General features: G+C 46.2%; 1 protein-coding gene across 1 annotated transcript in view; it reads right to left on the bottom strand.

Moving 5' to 3' along the window:
* DMAP1 (DNA methyltransferase 1 associated protein 1) overlaps positions 1-20,617 on the bottom strand; it is a 43,342-nt gene extending 22,725 nt beyond the window's left edge. The window contains exons 1-8 of the mRNA XM_072127353.1: positions 20,466-20,617; positions 17,362-17,471; positions 16,604-16,695; positions 16,265-16,460; positions 10,166-10,324; positions 8,869-9,036; positions 6,569-6,754; positions 4,694-4,765 (exon numbers count right to left, since the gene is read on the bottom strand). Coding sequence (XP_071983454.1) covers positions 4,694-4,765; positions 6,569-6,754; positions 8,869-9,036; positions 10,166-10,324; positions 16,265-16,460; positions 16,604-16,695; positions 17,362-17,463 — 975 coding nt within the window. The 5' untranslated portion in view covers positions 17,464-17,471; positions 20,466-20,617. The remainder of the gene's footprint in view (positions 1-4,693; positions 4,766-6,568; positions 6,755-8,868; positions 9,037-10,165; positions 10,325-16,264; positions 16,461-16,603; positions 16,696-17,361; positions 17,472-20,465) is intronic.
* Positions 20,618-21,455: the final 838 nt, after the last annotated feature.

Here is a 21,455-nt window from a genome sequence, read left to right as displayed (position 1 = left end):
ACTGGGATTAGGCACAGACTCATCATCTTGCGGAGATTCTCCACTGCTGCTAATTAATCAAATGGCGTCTGTCAGGAGCAGAATATTAATAAGTGCTGACACGGCGCCCGCTCCCCTCGCTGTCGCACGTTGCGGTGGCGGCCATGTCCATCTCTGTCAGACGGGCACCAGTCACGCTTCGTGTATGTGAAGAGGAGTCATTTTAAGCGGCTGAACTCCATCTAAGACGCCTCGTGTCCTCTCTACTTCATTAGGCCGAGTGGTGGTGGAGGCTCGTTATGGGACGGCATGTTTAAGGTTTAACCCTTTTCGTGCAGAGAAACATGCGTGTTAGAGGACAAACTATGGATCCAAAAGCCGAGAGGAGGCGCAATACACAGGGTTTTCATATCATATGGAGGGCGCAAATCTGTCACAGACCATAGACAAACAGACCCCCAGGTGCCACCATACAACAGTCAGCAGATAAGAGACTGAGTGTAGATGTACAATGCACATGGGGGCAAGAATAAAGGAAAAAAACTTGACTACATAATCTGTATGTAGTGAGCTCCCCATAGTGGTGGTGTATAATCTGTATGTAGTGATCTCCCCCTAGTGGTGGTGTATAATCTGTATGTAGTGAGCTCCCCCTAGTGGTGGTGTATAATCTGTATGTAGTGAGCTCCCCATAGTGGTGGTGTATAATCTGTATGTAGTGAGCTCCCCATAGTGGTGGTGTATAATCTGTATGTAGTGAGCTCCCCATAGTGGTGGTGTATAATCTGTATGTAGTGAGCTCCCCCTAGTGGTGGCTGTATAATCTGTATGTAGTGAGCTCCCCCTAGTGGTGGCTGTATAATCTGTATGTAGTGAGCTCCCCCTAGTGGTGGCTGTATAATCTGTATGTAGTGAGCTCCCCCTAGTGGTGGTGTATAATCTGTATGTAGTGATCTCCTCCTAGTGGTGGTGTATAATCTGTATGTAGTGAGCTCCCCCTAGTGATGGTGTATAATCTGTATGTAGTGATCTCCTCCTAGTGGTGGTGTATAATCTTTATGTAGTGAGCTCCCCCTAGTGGTGGCTGTATAATCTGTATGTAGTGAGCTCCTCCTAGTGGTGGCTGTATAATCTGTATGTAGTGAGCTCCTCCTAGTGGTGGCTGTATAATCTGTATGTAGTGAGCTCCCCCTAGTGGTGGCTGTATAATCTGTATGTAGTGAGCTCCTCCCAGTGGTGGCTTTATAATCTGTATGTAGTGAGCTCCCCCTAGTAGTGGTGTATAATCTGTATGTAGTGAGCTCCCCCTAGTGGTGGCTGTATAATCTGTATGTAGTGAGCTCCCCCTAGTGGTGGCTGTATAATCTGTATGTAGTGAGCTCCCCCTAGTTGTGGTGTATAATCTGTATGTAATGAGTTCCTCCTAGTGGTGGTGTATAATCTGTATGTAGTGAGCTCCACCTGGTGGTGGTGTATAATCTGTATGTAGTGAGCTCCCCCTAGTGGTGGTGTATAATCTGTATGTAGTGAGCTCCCCCTAGTGGTGGCTGTATAATCTGTATGTAGTGAGCTCCCCATAGTGGTGGTGTATAATCTGTATGTAGTGAGCTTCCCCTAGTGGTGGTGTATAATCTGTATGTAGTGAGCTCCCCCCTAGTGGTGGTGTATAATCTGTATGTAGTGAGCTCCCCCCTAGTGGTGGTGTATAATCTGTATGTAGTGAGCTCCCCCTAGTGGTGGTGTATAATCTGTATGTAGTGAGCTCCCCATAGTGGTGGGGTATAATCTGTATGTACTGAGCTCCCCCTAGTGGTGGTGTATAATCTGTATGTAGTGAGCTCCCCCTAGTGGTGGCTGTATAATCTGTATGTAGTGAGCTCCCCCTAGTGGTGGCTGTATAATCTGTATGTAGTGAGCTCCCCATAGTGGTGGTGTATAATCTGTATGTAGTGAGCTCCCCCTAGTGGTGATGTATAATCTGTATGTAGTGAGCTCCCCATAGTGGTGATGTATAATCTGTATGTAGTGAGCTCCCCATAGTGGTGGTGTATAATCTGTATGTAGTGAGCTCCCCCTAGTGGTGGCTGTATAATCTGTATGTAGTGAGCTCCCCCTAGTGGTGGCTGTATAATCTGTATGTAGTGAGCTCCCCCTAGTGGTGGCTGTATAATCTGTATGTAGTGAGCTCCCCCTAGTGGTGGCTGTATAATCTGTATGTAGTGAGCTCCCCATAGTGGTGGCTGTATAATCTGTATGTAGTGAGCTCCCCATAGTGGTGGTGTATAATCTGTATGTAGTGAGCTCCCCCTAGTGGTGGCTGTATAATCTGTATGTAGTGAGCTCCCCCTAGTGATGGTGTATAATCTGTATGTAGTGAGCTCCCCCTAGTGGTGGCTGTATAATCTGTATGTAGTGAGCTCCCCCTAGTGGTGGCTGTATAATCTGTATGTAGTGAGCTCCCCATAGTGGTGGTGTATAATCTGTATGTAGTGAGCTCCCCCTAGTGGTGGTGTATAATCTGTATGTAGTGAGCTCCCCCCTAGTGGTGGTGTATAATCTGTATGTAGTGAGCTCCCCCTAGTGGTGATGTATAATCTGTATGTAGTGAGCTCCCCCTAGTGGTGGTGTATAATCTGTATGTAGTGAGCTCCCCCTAGTGGTGGGGTATAATCTGTATGTACTGAGCTCCCCCCTAGTGGTGGCTGTATAATCTGTATGTAGTGAGCTCCCCCTAGAGGTGATGTATAATCTGTATGTAGTGAGCTCCCCCTAGTGGTGGTGTATAATCTGTATGTAGTGAGCTCCCCATAGTGGTGGTGTATAATCTGTATGTAGTGAGCTCCCCATAGTGGTGGGGTATAATCTGTATGTACTGAGCTCCCCCTAGTGGTGGTGTATAATCTGTATGTAGTGAGCTCCTCCTAGTGTTGGCTGTATAATCTGTATGTAGTGAGCTCCCCATAGTGGTGACTGTATAATCTGTATGTAGTGAGCTCCTCCTAGTGTTGGCTGTATAATCTGTATGTAGTGAGCTCCCCATAGTGGTGACTGTATAATCTGTATGTAGTGAGCTCCTCCTAGTGGTGGCTGTATAATCTTTATGTAGTGAGCTCCCCCTAGTGGTGGTGTATAATCTGTATGTAGTGAGCTCCCCATAGTGGTGGGGTATAATCTGTATGTACTGAGCTCCCCCTAGTGGTGGTGTATAATCTGTATGTAGTGAGCTCCTCCTAGTGTTGGCTGTATAATCTGTATGTAGTGAGCTCCCCATAGTGGTGACTGTATAATCTGTATGTAGTGAGCTCCTCCTAGTGGTGGCTGTATAATCTGTATGTAGTGAGCTCCCCCTAGTGGTGGTGTATAATCTGTATGTAGTGAGCTCCCCATAGTGGTGGCTGTATAATCTGTATGTAGTGAGCTCCCCCTAGTAGTGGTGTATAATCTGTATGTAGTGAGCTCCCCCTAGTAGTGGTGTATAATCTGTATGTAGTGAGCTCCCCCTAGTGGTGGCTGTATAATCTGTATGTAGTGAGCTCCCCCTAGTGGTGGCTGTATAATCTGTATGTAGTGAGCTCCCCCTAGTTGTGGTGTATAATCTGTATGTAGTGATCTCCTCCTAGTGGTGGTGTATAATCTGTATGTAGTGAGCTCCCCCTAGTGGTGATGTATAATCTGTATGTAGTGAGCTCCCCCCTAGTGGTGGTGTATAATCTGTATGTAGTGAGCTCCCCCTAGTGGTGGCTGTATAATCTGTATGTAGTGAGCTCCCCCTACTGGTGGTGTATAATCTGTATGTAGTGATCTCCCCCTAGTGGTGGTGTATAATCTGTATGTAGTGAGCTCTCCCCCCCTAGTGGCGGTGTATAATCTGTATGAAGTGATCTCCCCCTAGTGGTGTATAATCTGTATGTAGTGAGCTCCCCCTAGTGGTGGTTTATAATCTTTATATGAGGATCTCCAGCTACTGCTGACTGGCAGGAGACAGGTCTTTTTGAGTGCTAGAGAAGAAGCAGATCCCCGATGTCTATATACACTAAGATATTAAACAATTTCTCTACAACCTTTACACTGAAGGCCTGATCTGGGGACACACCATTAATATTAGAATTCTTAGATCAGCACATCCCTCCCGATTGACTACTTCCTTTGGCTGTACGACTATATATACTAAATGAGTGCCCTCTGTGGCATCATCAGGGGGTGCAAAGTACGTAACCCGGGGACTGCCTGTAGATTGTACAAGTGATCAGACCACCTGGGGTTAAAGTACCCTAACTGGTGGAAATAACAATTAAAAATATATATGTATATATAAATTTTACTTACCCTCCTTTCCCTAGGACACATATATAAAAATAAATGAACAAGTAAAACCATAAACATGGCAGGTATCGCCGCGTCCCACGTCCTTTCAAAATAGAAAAACGATTATTTCCACCGAAACTCCGAAAAAAAACATTTTTCCGCCACTTTATGTAAAAAAAATTATGTAATGCAAAGTGATAGTTTGTGGAATCCCTCAAATGGCATAAACGTAGACGCCGGACCATCCGGCAGAGAATGACGTTCTACAAACATCATTTAACTAAAGTTGCTGCGAATAAAAAACAGAAACGAAAACATGCAGAAGGGGCCTGGGGTAAGGAAAGGGGTGAAGGGGGCAGTGCAGGAAGTGACTGTATGCTGTGCGCCATGGTCATGTGATGTAACTTACCCTCTGGCTGCGTAGCGTCACCCCTGCTGATTTGAAGTCCGGAAACCTGATACCGGCCGTTTCTGGTACCGCCTGGTAAAAAAAAAACAAACATAAGATTATATTAAAATCCATCAAATCTGAAAGAAATGTTTAACAAAAGCCCAATAATCTGAACGAGAGAAATATTATACAGCAGAGACAGTCAGGGATCTGGGAAAGCTGGGTGCCCACACCTTGTCTCTCTATAGGGGGCATCGGCTGTTCTTTGAGTTGAGTGCGTGATAGACCCCTAGGCCAGGAGTCATCCGGATGACCTGCCCCGGGGCGCTCAGGGTTGGCTGTGGAGGGTCTTTCATACATTTATAAATCATATTCCTGTCCCCCCCACCCCCGTTCTGACAGCTCGGATCTTGAAGGACGCGATTAACCGCCGAGCTGCTGGAGGTGGGTGGTGGCCAGGACCCAGGAAGAAGCCCTAGAGCTGCACATCACTTGGCTCAATAGCCATTTGATTGGAACCATTAAACACCCAGAAGAAGCGGGGCTCCGGGGAGCGGCACCGTCCTTGCTATTGATTCAAGGTTTCCTGATTGCCCCCTGAGCGTAAACACAGCAGCAGAGAGGGCACTTAGCATGCAGGCGGCACAAGGGCGGCCTGACACTTCTCAATGATTTTACGCCAGGACCCATCAGCGAGGAGTCGTCGCCTCCAGACACGCGCAAGGTGTTAATTCCAGTTATTTGCAAAAACAAATACGAGACAATGCGGCACATGCAATTAAAGCAGGGAAGGGCAAAAGAAGGAACCAGACATATATGTGTCACCCTCCCGCTCCTCACCACCACTACCTGCAGGGTCACATATATGAAGGGCGGGAGTCTGCAAAAAAACGTATACAAGAAAACCCCAAGAGAGGACCATGCCCATCGGACTGTAAGCTTTGCGGATCAGAACCGCCACCCACTGGTGCTGACCCCTGATGGTGACCGTCAGGGAGAATCTCTAGTGGAAGCCGAGGACGGCAGTTCTGAGGCGAGATCTCACTGCTTAATAGTAGAACACCCCCCATTCCCCAGAAGGGAAGGGAGTCACAGTCTTATATCCAGAAGTGACAGGTTTTGTATAACCTCCCCCCCAAATTCAACAGCTTGGAGTCTTACACAAAGGCTGAAGGTTAAACCAAAACAGGAATTTCTAGGACAAGTTAAAGCTGTCCGTACTTAACATTTTTCCGGAATGAGTTTTGCAGGTAGATAAGTAGAGGAGGCCTAAGAGAAATCATACCATCAAATCAAGTATGATTAATCAGGAGCACTTCCCCCCTCCCTCTGTAAAAGATGACATCAGACAGAGGGAGGAGGAAATGCAATAGTATGTGAAGCTACAGCACAGTGAGATTCTGGTAACATCCCATGGGCTCATTAGCATAATTATAAAAGTTGATTTTAGAAGCGGGCGCTCGGAGATCAAACCTACGCACCAAACGGCCACACGGAGATCATTAGGCACTTTTTTGTTTTAGCTTCCCCTCATTGCTTATCTGTCCGTGTGTGTACAGGAGCCAAAACCGTTTTATAAACACTGATAGAAGCAGGTAGCAAGATATGAAGTTTACCATTATTATCTAATTTTTTTAAAAGCTCACTTATTAAAATCTCAAGGATTAGAGGAACATGAATGCTACTTCCAGAATTAGCACCACACTTATCTATTGGTGGTGTCTGTTCTGCAGGGTAGCTCCATCCATGGCCACGTGGAGGACAGGTCTGGTGCTGCAGTTTTTAGAAGAAAGCCATCATGTTTTTCTACTCTTCTAAATATACTGGACACCATCACAGGGCAGTATATTTAGAAGGGCTTCACACATCATTATTACCACACTAGGACCTTACTGGTTTCTCAGTTTCCTTCTTTTGCGGCAGTTTCTTCTTGGTGGCCTTCCTCTCAGCACGCCGCAGTTCGGTGGTAGTGTCGGCGGCGGTGATAAGTTTTTGGAGGTCCTGAGCTTTCTTTTCCCTTTCCTTCTTCCTGCTCTCGATTTTCCGAAGCTCTTGGATGAGATATTCCTCCTCAGACACCTGCAGGAAGGAAAACCAAGAATCAGACAGAGGGCAAGACTGAGCTAAGAGCGCCACCAAGTGGACAGAACTTGCAGCACAACAGATGAATCGTCACCCCAGCTGTGATATCAGGGTCATTTGGGGAGGCACAAAAGGAGGCACAAACAGGTAGTCCATAAAAAATAAGAAAAAATGTAAATAGTAAAAAGTAGCAAAGTGTTTATTAGTAGTAAAAATACTTTCATTTTAAAATCATTACATGTAGAGAAAATAAATAATAGTGATAGCTATGATTCTAAAAGGAGGAGGATTAGAATAATATTTAATAATAATGAGGATAATAATCATTTATAGGAATAAGTAGATTTTGCGGGTTGTATACAAGTTAATGAGTGGTTCATACACTGCACAGCCTGAGGTTTCCATTTTCAGGATTTCTAATTGCTGACAGTGAATGGGATCAGAATGAAAGCTGCTCTAGATATAATAAAGGCGACACCTTCCGTATAAGCAGAATCTATGTACTGTACATGAGGGTCGGCCTCATCTCACACGTCACCAGCGCCGACTCTGGCACAAGAGGGATTTGATAGGTTAAGTTATTAGGTAGACATTGCACATGTGACTCAAATAGACAGAAATTCTGCTGTTATACAGGTGGTCACACTGGCTGTTGGTCAATGGGTCAAAGGATTATAAGCAGCTGGCGGCTACTTACCCTCTTACGGGCACCAAGCTCTTCCCAGGTTATTGATAATAAATGATGTGGAATCTCATCATGTTCATACAATGCAGATTGTATGTAAAGACACATCCAGTGCATTGCTGCTACTTAAACAACAGATGTTTTGTTTTGTGAAAACTTGTGTTTTTGAGAAGTACATTTTTTCCCCAGATGTGCAGCGCTCCCATTATGTGAAGGCAGCTTCAAGAGCAGAAGCTTATTATGGCCTGATGTGTAATAGCAGAGAGGGGGCACTTAGTTATATAGAGATAATACATAAATCTGGGTGTATTTTATGAACCCTCCACCCTATTTGTGGCACTTGGCAGCAGGTGCTTGGCCAGGACGTCAGTGAGCGGTGATGTGTTTTCTATTCCCTGCTGGTTTGTACTGGTGGTCCCTGCTAGTATACTGGTCTCTACTGGCCAAGAGTGAGAGAACTGTGAAACAACATAGGAGGAAACCAGCAGGTGGTGAATAATTTCACACCCAGGAGCCCGGGCCCTGAGGGCAATACTGGCAGCTAAAATTAAAGGAAAGATGAGAGTGACCTTTCTGATCCGCTGCCTTCCTCCTCCTTTATGAAAACTGCTCCAAAGTGCTGAACACCCCAACAGGTAACGCTGCGCTCCAGACTCGGAGCAGAATCGGGTCAGGAGGAAGCCACAGTTCAAGAAGAAGCATTTTTAGAACCTGCACTAAAAAGCTAACAAGTCCCTCTGGCGGGGTTCATCCTCTGTGCAGTCATAGGAGCACAGAGAACTGCAGAGCTCTCCAGCATGTACAAGGTTAATGCAAGAGGCAGCATCATAGCTCCAATATTACCCTAAAATAAGGTGTTCCCTACTCACAGGGATTCAATAGCGCTCCCTAGTTTGGAGATTAAATCTTGATGTCAGTTTTCAAAGCCAAGGATGGGATGAGTATATCTATTTCTTAAGCCCACTATATTAAAAATGCATCTGCACGCAGGTGCACACATTACGATGCAGGGGTACGTACCCAGGTGCATAGGTTACGATGCAGGGGTACGTACCCAGGTGCATAGGTTACGATGCAGGGGTACGTACCCAGGTGCATAGGTTACGATGCAGGGGTACGTACCCAGGTGCATAGGTTACGATGCAGGGGTACGTACCCAGGTGCATAGGTTACAATGCAGGGGTACGTACCCAGGTGCATAGGTTACAATGCAGGGGTATGTACCCAGGTGCATAGGTTACGATGCAGGGGTACGTACCCAGGTGCATAGGTTACGATGCAGGTGTACTTACACAGGTTCATAGGTTACAACAAACATAGGTTACGTGCATACATATGTTATAATACAGCTGCTTTTAGCGGTGTAGTAGTGTCTGTGCAGACAGTTGAGTGCCCACTGCTGGAGCGTGTATGGCGGAGGAGTTACCTGTTCTGGGGTCCGGTTATAAAGTCTCTCCAGCTGCTCCTTTCTCTTCCTCTCATGTGCAGCATCAAACACTGGGATCTTTAGGTCAGTTCCAGGAGTGGCGCGAATGTTTGCCAGCTTGGCGCAGATGGCGTAGTATCGATCCTTCAGATCCTCTGTTGACCTTTTCTGTGACAGAGAAAATAATGTAATGAGAGAGAAGGAATGAATATTAAAGGGGAGCCCCGCTATTAGTGGGATTTTCCCAGGTTGGAAATGTCCATTTCCCCAGTGCAGGAGGGGTTCGGGGGATTGTTACGACAACATTACAATGGGCAGAATGCAATCTATAATTTAAGGATCAACACTGGGGTCATATTTCTCCGTTTCACTTTATTGATGGTCTCTCTGGTTTGCGATGAACAACATCGGCCGGTGCGACTGGTCATTAACTTTTTGTTTTTTTCACTTAAACATGAAATAGAAAAGGTTTTTAAATGGAATTACAAAAAACCTTTTTATAGTCATTTTATTTTCTAGGTCCTACAAGAAGACACATGATGTAATAACCACTAGTGAGACTAGACCGGTGCTGGAGCCAACGCCGTCACCAAAACCATCAATACAAATCCGGTCATTAATTAAAATAAAACACAACAGAGCTGCTACAAGGTAAAACACAGAATGAACAGCAAAAGACAAGAAAATCAAACCACTAGAAGCAAAACTATTACATCTTATTGGCCTTTGGAATACATCGAGGCAGGTCACAGAGCCCTTGACCTTAGTACTGCCCTGCTCTACCCATATACCTCCAGTATAACCCTAGGAAGAGACTATGGGAGGCCTTAATGTATCCCTGCAGACGTATTCACTTGTTTCCAGCATCAGCGGAACAATGGCTCCGATAACATGACACACGCTGGATGTAACAGCCTGGTACGTTCCAATCCAAGTATTTCTCTTACACAGGATTTAAACATCTCTACTGAGAATTATATTACCATTATTTTATAGTTAACTTGAAGATGTTGTTGCTTGATGACCAACACCCTCATATCATAGTTGATTGTACTGCCTCTGGTAGGGTGTAATGGAGATACCTGTGGTTGCAGAGCTTCTTCCCAGCTCCGCGACTGCTTAGTATCGGCAGCCGGTAGTGAGGAGAGTATTCACCGTGGATTAAGAGGACTCTTAAAATGCGTTTTTAAAATTTTGCAATGTGGCACCACAATTCAGAGGTGTCCAGATAATGGAAACTATAAGAACAGGGACAGAGGACAGTATAGGGTATAAACCCCCTCCCCCAGGACCTCACCTTATATTGCTGGTGATCGTAGCGATCATGAATGACAATGAAGCGCAGGTCAAATCGGCGACAGAGGTCAAACAGGTGGTCGGTCTCTGACTTGGTCCAGCCGTCATCATGCAGGTACATCTGGTATTCCTGCTCAGAGTACACAGGGACCTGCACCGACTGCAGAGATAAAGTGTTACATAATGAGAGCACTGCACCAACTGTGGAGAGAGAGCATTTACATGATGAGAGCGTTGCACCAGCTGTGGAGAGAGAGCTTTACATGATGAGAGATGCACCGACTGCCGAGAGAGAGAGCATTACATGATGAGAGCGTTACATGATGAGAGCACTGCACAGACTGCCAAGAGAGCATTACATGATGAGAGCACTGCAAAGACCGCAAAGAGAGAGAGCATTACATGATGGAGAGAGCGCTGCACCGACCGCCGAGAGAGCATTACATGATGAGAGCTGCACCGACCGCCGAGAGAGCATTACATGATGAGACCGCCGAGAGAGCAATACATAATGAGAGCATTGCACCAACTGTGGAGAGAGATCATTACATGATGAGAGATGCACCGACTGCCGAGAGAGCGCTGCACAGACTGCCAAGAGAGCATTACATGATGAGAGCGCTGCACCAACTGTGGAGAGAGAGCTTTACACCAACTGTGGAGGGAGAGTATTACATGATAAAAGCTCGGTACCAACTGTGGAAGGAGAGCATGAGGAAAGCGCGGCACCGACGGCCGAGAGAGTATTACATGATGAGAGAACTGCACCGACAGCCGAGAGAGCGTTACACAATGGAGAGAGCGCTGCACACACTGCAGAGAAAGCATTACATGATGAGAGCACTACACACACTTCCGAGAGAGCATTACATGCTGAGAGTGCTGCACCGACTGCAGAGAGAACATTACATGATGAGAGCGCTGCACCGACTGCCGAGAGAACATTACATGATGAGAGCGCTGCACACACTGCCGAGAGAGAATTACATGATGAGAGCTGCACTGACTGCCGAGAGAGCATTACATGATGAGAGCACTGCACCGACTTCCGAGAGAGACTATTACATGATGGGCGCACCACACACACTGCTGAGAGAGCGTTACATGATGAGAGCGCTGCACCAACTGCTGAGAAAGAGAGCATTACATGATGAGAGCACTGCAAAGACCGCCAAGAGAGAGAGCATTACATGGAGAGAGCGCTGCACCGACCGCCGAGAGAGCATTACATGATGAGAGCTGCACCGACCGCCGAGAGAGCAATACATAATGAGAGCATTGCACCAACTGTGGAGAGAGCGCATTTACATGATGAGAGCGTTGCACCAGCTGTGGGGAAAGAGCTTTACACCAACTGTGGAGGGAGAGTATTTACATGATGAGAGCGCTGCACCAACTGTGGAGAGAGATCATTTACATGATGAGAGATGCACCGACTGCCGAGAGAGCGCTGCACAGACTGCCAAGAGAGCATTACATGATGAGAGCGCTGCACCAACTGTGGAGAGAGAGCTTTACACCAACTGTGGAGGGAGAGTATTACATGATAAAAGCTCGGTACCAACTGTGGAGGGAGAGCAGGATGAAAGCGCGGCACCGACGGCCGAGAGAGTATTACATGATGAGAGCACTGCACCGACTGCCGAGAGAGTATTACATGATGAGAGAACTGCAACGACAGCCGAGAGAGCATTACATGATGAGAGCGCTGCACCGACTGCCGAGAGAGTATTACATGATGAGAGAACTGCACCGACAGCCGAGAGAGCGTTACACGATGGAGAGAGCGCTGCACACACTGCCGAGAAAGCATTACATGATGAGAGCACTACACACACTTCCGAGAGAGCATTACATGATGAGAGCACTGCACCGACTGCCGAGAGAGAATTACATGATGAGAACGCTGCACACACTGCCAAGAGAGAGCGCATTACATGATGAGAGCGCTGCACCAACTGTGGAGAGAGAGCTTTACACCAACTGTGGAGGGAGAGTATTACATGATAAAAGCTCGGTACCAACTGTGGAGGGAGAGCAGGATGAAAGCGCGGCACCGACGGCCGAGAAAGTCACATGATGAGAGCACTGCACCGACTGCCGAGAGAGTATTACATGATGAGAGAACTGCACCGACAGCCGATGGAGCGCTGCACACACTGCCGAGAAAGCATTACATGATGAGAGCACTACACACACTGCCGAGAGAGCATTACATGATGAGAGCTGCACTGACTGCCGAGAGAGCATTACATGATGAGAGCTGCACTGACTGCCGAGAGAGCATTACATGATGAGAGCAGTGCAAAGACCGCCAAGAGAGAGCATTACATGATGGAGAGAGCGCTTCACCGACCGCCGAGAGAGCATTACATGATGAGAGCGCTGCACCGACTGCCGAGAGAGCATTACATGATGAGAGCTGCACCGACTGCCGAGAGAGCATTACATGATGAGAGCTGCACCGACTGCCGAGAGAGCATTACATGATGAGAGCGCTGCACCGACTGCCGAGAGAGCATTACATGATGAGAGCGCTGCACCGACTGCCGAGAGATCATTACATGATGAGAGCTGCACCGACTGCCGAGAGAGCATTACATGATGAGAGCTGCACCGACTGCCGAGAGAGCATGACATGATGAGAGCGCTGCACAGACTGCCAAGAGAGCATTACATGATGAGAGCACTACACACACTGCCGAGAGAACATTACATGATGAGAGCGCTGCACGCACTGCCGAGAGAGCGTTACGCGATGAGAACATTACATGATGAGAGCGCTACACACACTGCCGAGAGAGCATTACATGATGAAAGCGCTGCACCGACTGCAGAGAGAGCATTACATGATGAGAGCGCTGCACACACTACCGAGAGAGCATTACATGATAAGAGCACTGCAAAGACCGCCAAGAGAGAGAGCATTACATGATGGAGAGAGCGCTGCACCGACCGCCGAGAGAGCATTACATGTTGAGAGCGCTGCACCGACCGCCGAGAGACCATAACATGTTGAGAGCGCTGCACCGCCTGCCGAGAGACCATTACATGATGAGAGCGCTGCACACACTGCTGAGAGAGAGAGCATTACATGATGAGAGAGCATTACATGATGAGAGAGCATTACATGATGAGAGAGCATTACATGATGGGCGCACTACACACACTGCTGAGAGAGCATTACATGATGAGAGCGCTGCACCGACTGCCGAGATATTGTTACATGATGAGAGCACTGTACCGACTGCAGAGAGCGTTACATGATGAGATCGCTCCACCGACTCCCGAGAGAGAGCGCATTATATGATGAGAGCGCTGCACCGACTGTCGAGAGAGCATTACATGTAGAAAGCACTGCAAAGACCGCCGAGAGAGAACATTACATGATGAGAGAACTGCACCGACTGTCAAGAGAGAGCATTACATGATGAGAGCACTACACACACTGCTGAGAGAGCGTTACATGATGAGAGTATTACATGATAAGTGCGCTGCACACACTGCAGAGAGAGCATTACATGATGAGAGCATTACATGATAAGTGCGCTGCACACACTGCAGAGAGAGCATTACATGATGAGAGCATTACATGATGAGAGCACTGCACCGACTGCAGAGAGAGCATTACATGAGAGCAGGGAACACTGCCGAGAGAGCATTACATGATGAGTGCGCTGCACCAACTGCAGAGAGAGCATTACATGATGAGAGCGCTGCAACGGCTGTCGAGAGAGAGCATTACATGATGGGCGCACTACACACACTGCTGAGAGAGCGTTACATGAAGAGAGCTGCACCAACTGCCGAGAGAGCGTTACATGATGAGAGTATTACATGATGAGAGCACTGCACCGACTGCCGAGAGAGCATTACATGATGAGAGCGCTGCACCGACTGCCGAGAGAGCATTACATGATGGAGAGAGCGCTGCACCGACTGCCGAGAGAGCATTACATGATGGAGAGAGCGCTGCACACTTCCGAAAGAGCATTACATGATGAGAGCGCTGCACACTTCCGAAAGAGCATTACATGATGAGAGCGCTGCACCCTTCCGAAAGAGCATTACAGGATGAGAGCGCTGCACACTTCCGAAAGAGCATTACATGATGAGAGCGCTGCACACTTCCGATAGAGCATTACATGATGAGAGCTCTGCACCGACTGCTGAGAGAGCATTACATGATGGATAGAGCGCTGCACACTTCCGAAAGAGCATTACATAACGAGAGCGCTGCACCGACTGCCGAGAGAGCGCTGCACACTTCCGAAAGAGCATTACATGATGAGAGCGCTGCACCGACTACCGAGAGCGTTACACGATGAGAGTATTACATGATGGAGAAAGCGCTGCACACACTGCCGATAGAGCATTACATGATGAGATAGCTGCACAGAGTGCCGAGAGAGAGAGCATCACAGGATGGAGAGAGCGCTGCACCGACTGCCGAGAGAACATTACATGATGAGAGAACTGCACCGACTGCTGAGAGAGAGCGCATTACATGATGAGAGATATTATTACAGTACAAGAGATAAGTAAGTGCCCCCTCCTTCTCTGGTGAATACATATTCAGAAGCAGCAGCTGGGATGGTTCCAGTTGTAAAATTGCAGCCTTGGTCCTCCGACTGCTGATCTGTAAAATGTGCCGGAACAGGATTCCCATCCCCATGAGGAAGCGGCAGATTAGAGAGCGGGAGCTTAGGGAGAGCATTGCTGGCACAGTATAGCAGCCGTCTCATGCATGTGACAGCAGCTGGAGACTAACATCTGGAAGACTGAACTCAGCCACAGCCCAAGCGATGCAGACATTAGCTCAGGACGCACAGACTGGGTGTGCATCAGGACAGGAACTGCAACTCCTTGTAGGGATTGCGAGTAAAACTACAGCACAAGATAAATAAGCAGCATGAATAATGTTCCCATTGTATTATCAGTTTCTACACACCTCTGCTTGCTGTCAGTGACACCATTACATATTTTGCATTGCAAGAATCCAAGCAGTTTTGAGCCAAGGAGCAAGAGGTGCCTGCATGTCTTTTCATTCACTGACAGCAAGAAAACTTGAAAATGGTTCATATAATTAATCAAGGACTACAAAATAAGCTTATGTGTCGTCCTATGTCACAAACAAAAGTGCAGGCAACATCACAAATCATCAATTCCTGATTCAACATGAAAGTAACAAAACATCAACACTTCAAGGACACGGATAGAAAAAAAGTTGGTGCACTCTGTCGAGCCATTTCAGGGAGAAGAATGAAGAATGGGTGCCAGAAATCCTGAATCTGGCTCCCCCTGCATTATACGCAGGCAAGCCACACATAGAGCAGTTTGCTCCATTCTTAGTAAATGTGCCCCTATGTGTCCCCATAGTAATGGACAAAGTCTAGTGTAACGCTGCAGTTCAGAATTAATACAATTGTAGCAAACTCTGTAAAAATCTTATTTTCTATTCTACTGGATGTACAAAAAACTGACAGCAACCAGAGATATTAAAGATAGAGAGAACTCTAAAAATGATTTGACAAAACAGCAGCATATCATTGGGCACATTTACTTACCCGGTCCCAGGAGTTCACAGAAAGTGCATGGTCTGACAATAATGAACTGTGCCGCGATGCACTAAGATCATGCGCCCGATTTCCCCGCTCAGGTCCAACAGAGTTTACCATCTTCTTCCTGGTGCATGTAAGTGCATTATCTTGCTACACAAATTGAATCTTAAATCCCGCACTCAGTTGCCCGATTTCTGTAGTATGAAAGCCGATCGCATGCGACACAATCCCCTGCTAAATACCTGTCACAGTTGCGCAAATTCTGATAACTTCGAAAATCCAACGAAAGTGAGACCCACGGACCCTTAGTAAATAAGCCCCCATGAGTTAAATAAGAGAGGCCAAAGCTGAAGGTACTTAATAGAATCCTGTAGTTGGGATGCAAGGTTACAGACACTTCCAGAATCTAGCCTTCCCTCCCCATACAGAGATCGGGGAGATCACCAAGAGCCCTAACATTATGTGATTAGTCACGTGCAAAATATGACAAGACGTAAGGGACATGCATGATGGGTGGCACGGAGAAGGGTCCAACAAACCTTATTAAACCTGGCGAATGGATAGTCCTTCCCCTCTTCTGAAGCTCGTCTCCAGTGGTAGAATATGGCGCCATCCTTTCTGGCCGGGTTAGTAAAAGGCATCCACTTCCATGGTCGCACTTTCTTACAGCCCAGCTTTGCCTTGACTGTGCGGTATCCCTGTGTGGTGTCACTAGGAAGTAATGGAGGTGCATCCCTGCAGAAAGACACAGAACAGAGGGGTGCACATTATATAGAGGCTTCAGCTTCTACTCATCAAGTAATGCCATATAGGCTGCTCATACTCCACAGAGAGAAGACGTTATAACAGAATTATTATAATAATGAGATGCGGCTTACTTTTTGTCGGAGTACAGGAGCGCATACACCTCGCGGTGCATTCCTTCCGGCCTCTTGAATGTCAGAGTCTCTGACGATTTCTTGGACTTTTTCTGTATAGAATAAAATAAGAGAATCCACAAGAATCAGAGAAACATAGAAAGAACAGAAACAAAAGCAGAATGTGCTGACCTGCCAAAGGTCACCCGCAGCTCCCATCACACATGACCACTGAGCCCACGGCCATTATCAACGAAGGAATGGGACTGCTGAGGCCATGACATCCAGTCTGAAGGAGACAGAGACATGAGGGGGGGGATACACATACGGGCGCTATGGTAGAGATGGGTTTTATCTGGACCCCTCACCTTCAGAAGGCTCCAGCCTCCTCATAGTTCGGCTGCTCTTATTCAGGATCAAGTGATTAAGTTCAGTCAGCACAAGGAGGAGCTGATGAGAACAGGGATAGGGTGTCAGCAATTCCCCCGGTAAAAAATTGGGAAACCTATTCAAACTTTAAAATTTCTCCCAAGTTTTGGAACCTCTGCATGCAGAGAATGAATAGGAACACACAATCTATACACAGGTTTAGATGGAGTAGAACTGGTGAAGTTCATCTGCTGCCTTAAACCCACTCTGTATCTGTCTCTGCTTTTGCCCAGACTGCTTCCGTTCATAGATGGCAAGCAGAGTAATTGAACACAGAACAGAGAAGTCACATATACGGACAATGGACACAGTGTGAGGCTCAGCAGCCGGGTGCATCTGTCATCACTCACCTTGTCTGCATTGATAATATCCTTCTTACTGATGATCCCGGTGCTCTCCGACTCCAAGCCCCCAAGCTCCAAAATATCCCTGACATCGGCCCCCGTCGACATGATGGAACCTGAAAAATGGGAGAAGAGAAACAGCGTTACACAAATGGACCACGCCATTAGGGTTATATCATCAACTGTCCATATATGGCATCTCTACATCTCCAAGGGCTTCCCCAGACACAAAGTTCTAAATTAGAAAATTTTAATTTTTTTCGCAGCCTGGGATATAAACCCACAACCTCCTCTCTCCACCTGGCATAGGGATACAGGACAGAGCATCTATCCAATAGGCTATGGGCTTACTCAAAGCTCATTCAGACGGGCATGTCTGCTGCACATCGGCAAAAAATGTGGACATGATGTCTGTGTTTGTATCCATTTTTTTTCACATCTATACGCCATACGTTTTTTTTCACATATGCAAAAGAAAAAACTGATGGGTTTTCTAACCTACTTCTTGACCTGCCAAGTTTATTGCCTAGCAACATGTGAGAGAAAAAAAAAAACAGTCGGATGTCATGCATGTGCCGTCAAATTAACGCATAGTGCAATTTCTTTTCTCGCTGTCTGCACTGCTGGGAAAAGAACGGATATGTGACATAAGAAACAATGAGGCCAGAACTGTGTGCACACAGGGCAGCGCACGACCGGTGTATAAAGCTGTATCTACACAGGGCAGCGCACGACCGGTGTATAAAGCTGTATCTACACAGGGCAGCGCACGACCGGTGTATAAAGCTGTATCTACACAGGGCAGCGCACGACCGGTGTATAAAGCTGTATCTACACAGGGCAGCACACGACTGGTATATAGAGCTATATACACGGAGGACAGTACACAACTGGTATATAGAGCTATATACACGGAGGACAGTACACGACTGGTATATAGAGCTATATACACAGAGGACAGTACACGACTGGCATATAGAGCTATATACACAAAAGACAGTACACGACTTGTATATAGCTGTATACACGGAGGACAGTACATGACTGGTATATAGAGCTGTATACACAGAGGACAGTACATGACTGGTATATAGAGCTGTATACACAGAGGACAGTACACGACTGGTATATAGAGCTGTATACACAGAGGACAGTACACGACTGGTATATAGAGCTGTATACACACAGGACAGTACATGACTGGTATATGGAGCTGTATACAAGGAGGACAGTACATGACTGGTATAGAGCTGTATACACAGAGGACAGTACACGACTGGTATATAGAGCTGTATACACAGAGGACAGTACACGACTGGTATATAGAGCTGTATACACAGAGGACAGTACACGACTGGTATATAGAGCTGTATACACAGAGGACAGTACATGGCTGGTATATAGAGCTATATACACAGAGGACAGTACACGACTGGCATATAGAGCTATATACACAAAAGACAGTACACGACTTGTATATAGCTGTATACACGGAGGACAGTACATGACTGGTATATAGAGCTGTATACACAGAGGACAGTACATGACTGGTATATAGAGCTGTATACACAGAGGACAGTACACGACTGGTATATAGAGCTGTATACACAGAGGACAGTACACGACTGGTACATAGAGCTGTATACACGGAGGACAGTACATGACTGGTATATGGAGCTGTATACAAGGAGGACAGTACATGACTGGTATATAGAGCTGTATACACGGAGGACAGTACATGACTGGTTTATGGAGCTGTATACACGGAGGACAGTACCATAGAGCTGTATACACACAGGACAGTACATGACTGGTATATGGAGCTGTATACAAGGAGGACAGTACATGACTGGTATAGAGCTGTATACACAGAGGACAGTACACGACTGGTATATAGAGCTGTATACACAGAGGACAGTACACGACTGGTATATAGAGCTGTATACACAGAGGACAGTACACGACTGGTATATAGAGCTGTATACACAGAGGACAGTACACGACTGGTATATAGAGCTGTATACACAGAGGACAGTACACGACTGGTATATAGAGCTGTATACACAGAGGACAGTACACGACTGGTATATAGAGCTGTATACACAGAGGACAGTACACGACTGGTATATAGAGCTGTATACACAGAGGACAGTACACGACTGGTATATAGAGCTGTATACACAGAGGACAGTACACGACTGGTATATAGAGCTGTATACACAGAGGACAGTACACGACTGGTATATAGAGCTGTATACACGGAGGACAGTACACGACTGGTTTATGGAGCTGTATACACGGAGGACAGTACCATAGAGCTGTATACACAGAGGACAGTACACGACTGGTATATAGAGCTGTATACACAGAGGACAGTACATGGCTGGTTTATGGAGCTGAATACACACAGGACAGTACATGGCTGGTATATAGAGCAATATACACGGAGGACAGTACATGAGTGGTATATAGAGCTGTATACACAGAGGACAGTACATGGCTGGTTTATGGAGCTGAATACACACAGGACAGTACATGGCTGGTATATAGAGCAATATACACGGAGGACAGTACATGACTGGTATATAGAGCTGTATACACAGAGGACAGTACATGGCTGGTTTATGGAGCTGAATACACACAGGACAGTACATGGCTGGTATATAGAGCAATATACACGGAGGACAGTACATGAGTGGTATATAGAGCTGTATACACAGAGGACAGTACATGACTGGTATAGAGTTGTATACACAGAGGACAGTACATGACAGGTATATAGAGCTGTATACACGGAGGACAGTACATGACTGGTATATAGAGCTATATACACACAGTACAGTACATGGCTGGTACATAGAGCTGTATACACAGAGGACAGTACACGACTGGTATATAGAGCTGTATACACAGAGGACAGTACACGACTGGTATATAGAGCTGTATACACACAGGCCAGTACATGGCTGGGATATAGAGCTGTATACACACAGGACAGTACACGACTGGTATATAGAGCTGTATACACACAGGACAGTACATGGCTGGTATATAGAGCTGTATACACGGAGGACAATGTGTAATATTACGGATACACAATGGTCACATACCGTTCGGAGGCGGTGGGTCTCGTTAGCTGATTCTGGGGTCTCGGTATCACCTCAATTCCTCTCAGGCTCCGGTACAGTCTGAGACGCGCGCTGATGACGTCACCAGAAGCCGCGAAAAAGAAAACAATGAGTGTGCCACCTGGTGACGGAGAGAGAGAACGACACCAAGAGCGAAGCGCGGGAACTGCGGTTTAAGATCTGGTATAATATACATCATATGGCGTCAGAGGTGTAAGATCTGGTATAATATACATCATATGGCGTCAGAGGTGTATCTGTATATCCTTTATCTGTATATTACATGTACTGTACACTCCTCTATCTGTTTATATCATGTACTGTATATTCCTCTATCTGTATATTACATGTACTATATGCTCCTCTATCTGTATATTACGTGTACTGTACGCTCCTCTATCCGGATATTACATGTACTGTACGCTCCTCTATCTGTATATAACATGTACTGTACGCTCCTCTATCTGTATATTACATGTACTGTACGCTCCTCTATCTGTATATTACATGTACTGTACGCTCCTCTATCTGTATATAACATGTACTGTACACTCCGCTATCTGTATATTACATGTACACTCCTCTATCTGTATATTACATGTACTGTACACTCCTCTCTCTGTATAATACATGTACTGTACACTCCTCTATCTGTTTATATCATGTACTGTATATTCCTCTATCTGTATATTACATGTACTATATGCTCCTCTATCTGTATATTACATGTACACTCCTCTATCTGTATATAACATGGACACTCCTCTATCTGTATATAACATGGACACTCCTCTATCTGTATATAACATGGACACTCCTCTATCTGTATATAACATGGACACTCCTCTATCTGTATATAACATGTACTGTACGCTCCTCTATCTGTATATTACATGTACACTCCTCTATCTGTATATTACATGTACTGTACGCTCCTCTATCTGTATATTACATGTACACTCCTCTATCTGT

Source organism: Engystomops pustulosus, chromosome 10 (genome assembly GCF_040894005.1).
Source record: "Engystomops pustulosus chromosome 10, aEngPut4.maternal, whole genome shotgun sequence".
NCBI lineage: Eukaryota > Metazoa > Chordata > Amphibia > Anura > Leptodactylidae > Engystomops > Engystomops pustulosus.
The sequence above is the reverse complement of the archived record's forward strand: the minus strand, read 5'-3'. Positions and strand labels throughout refer to the sequence as shown.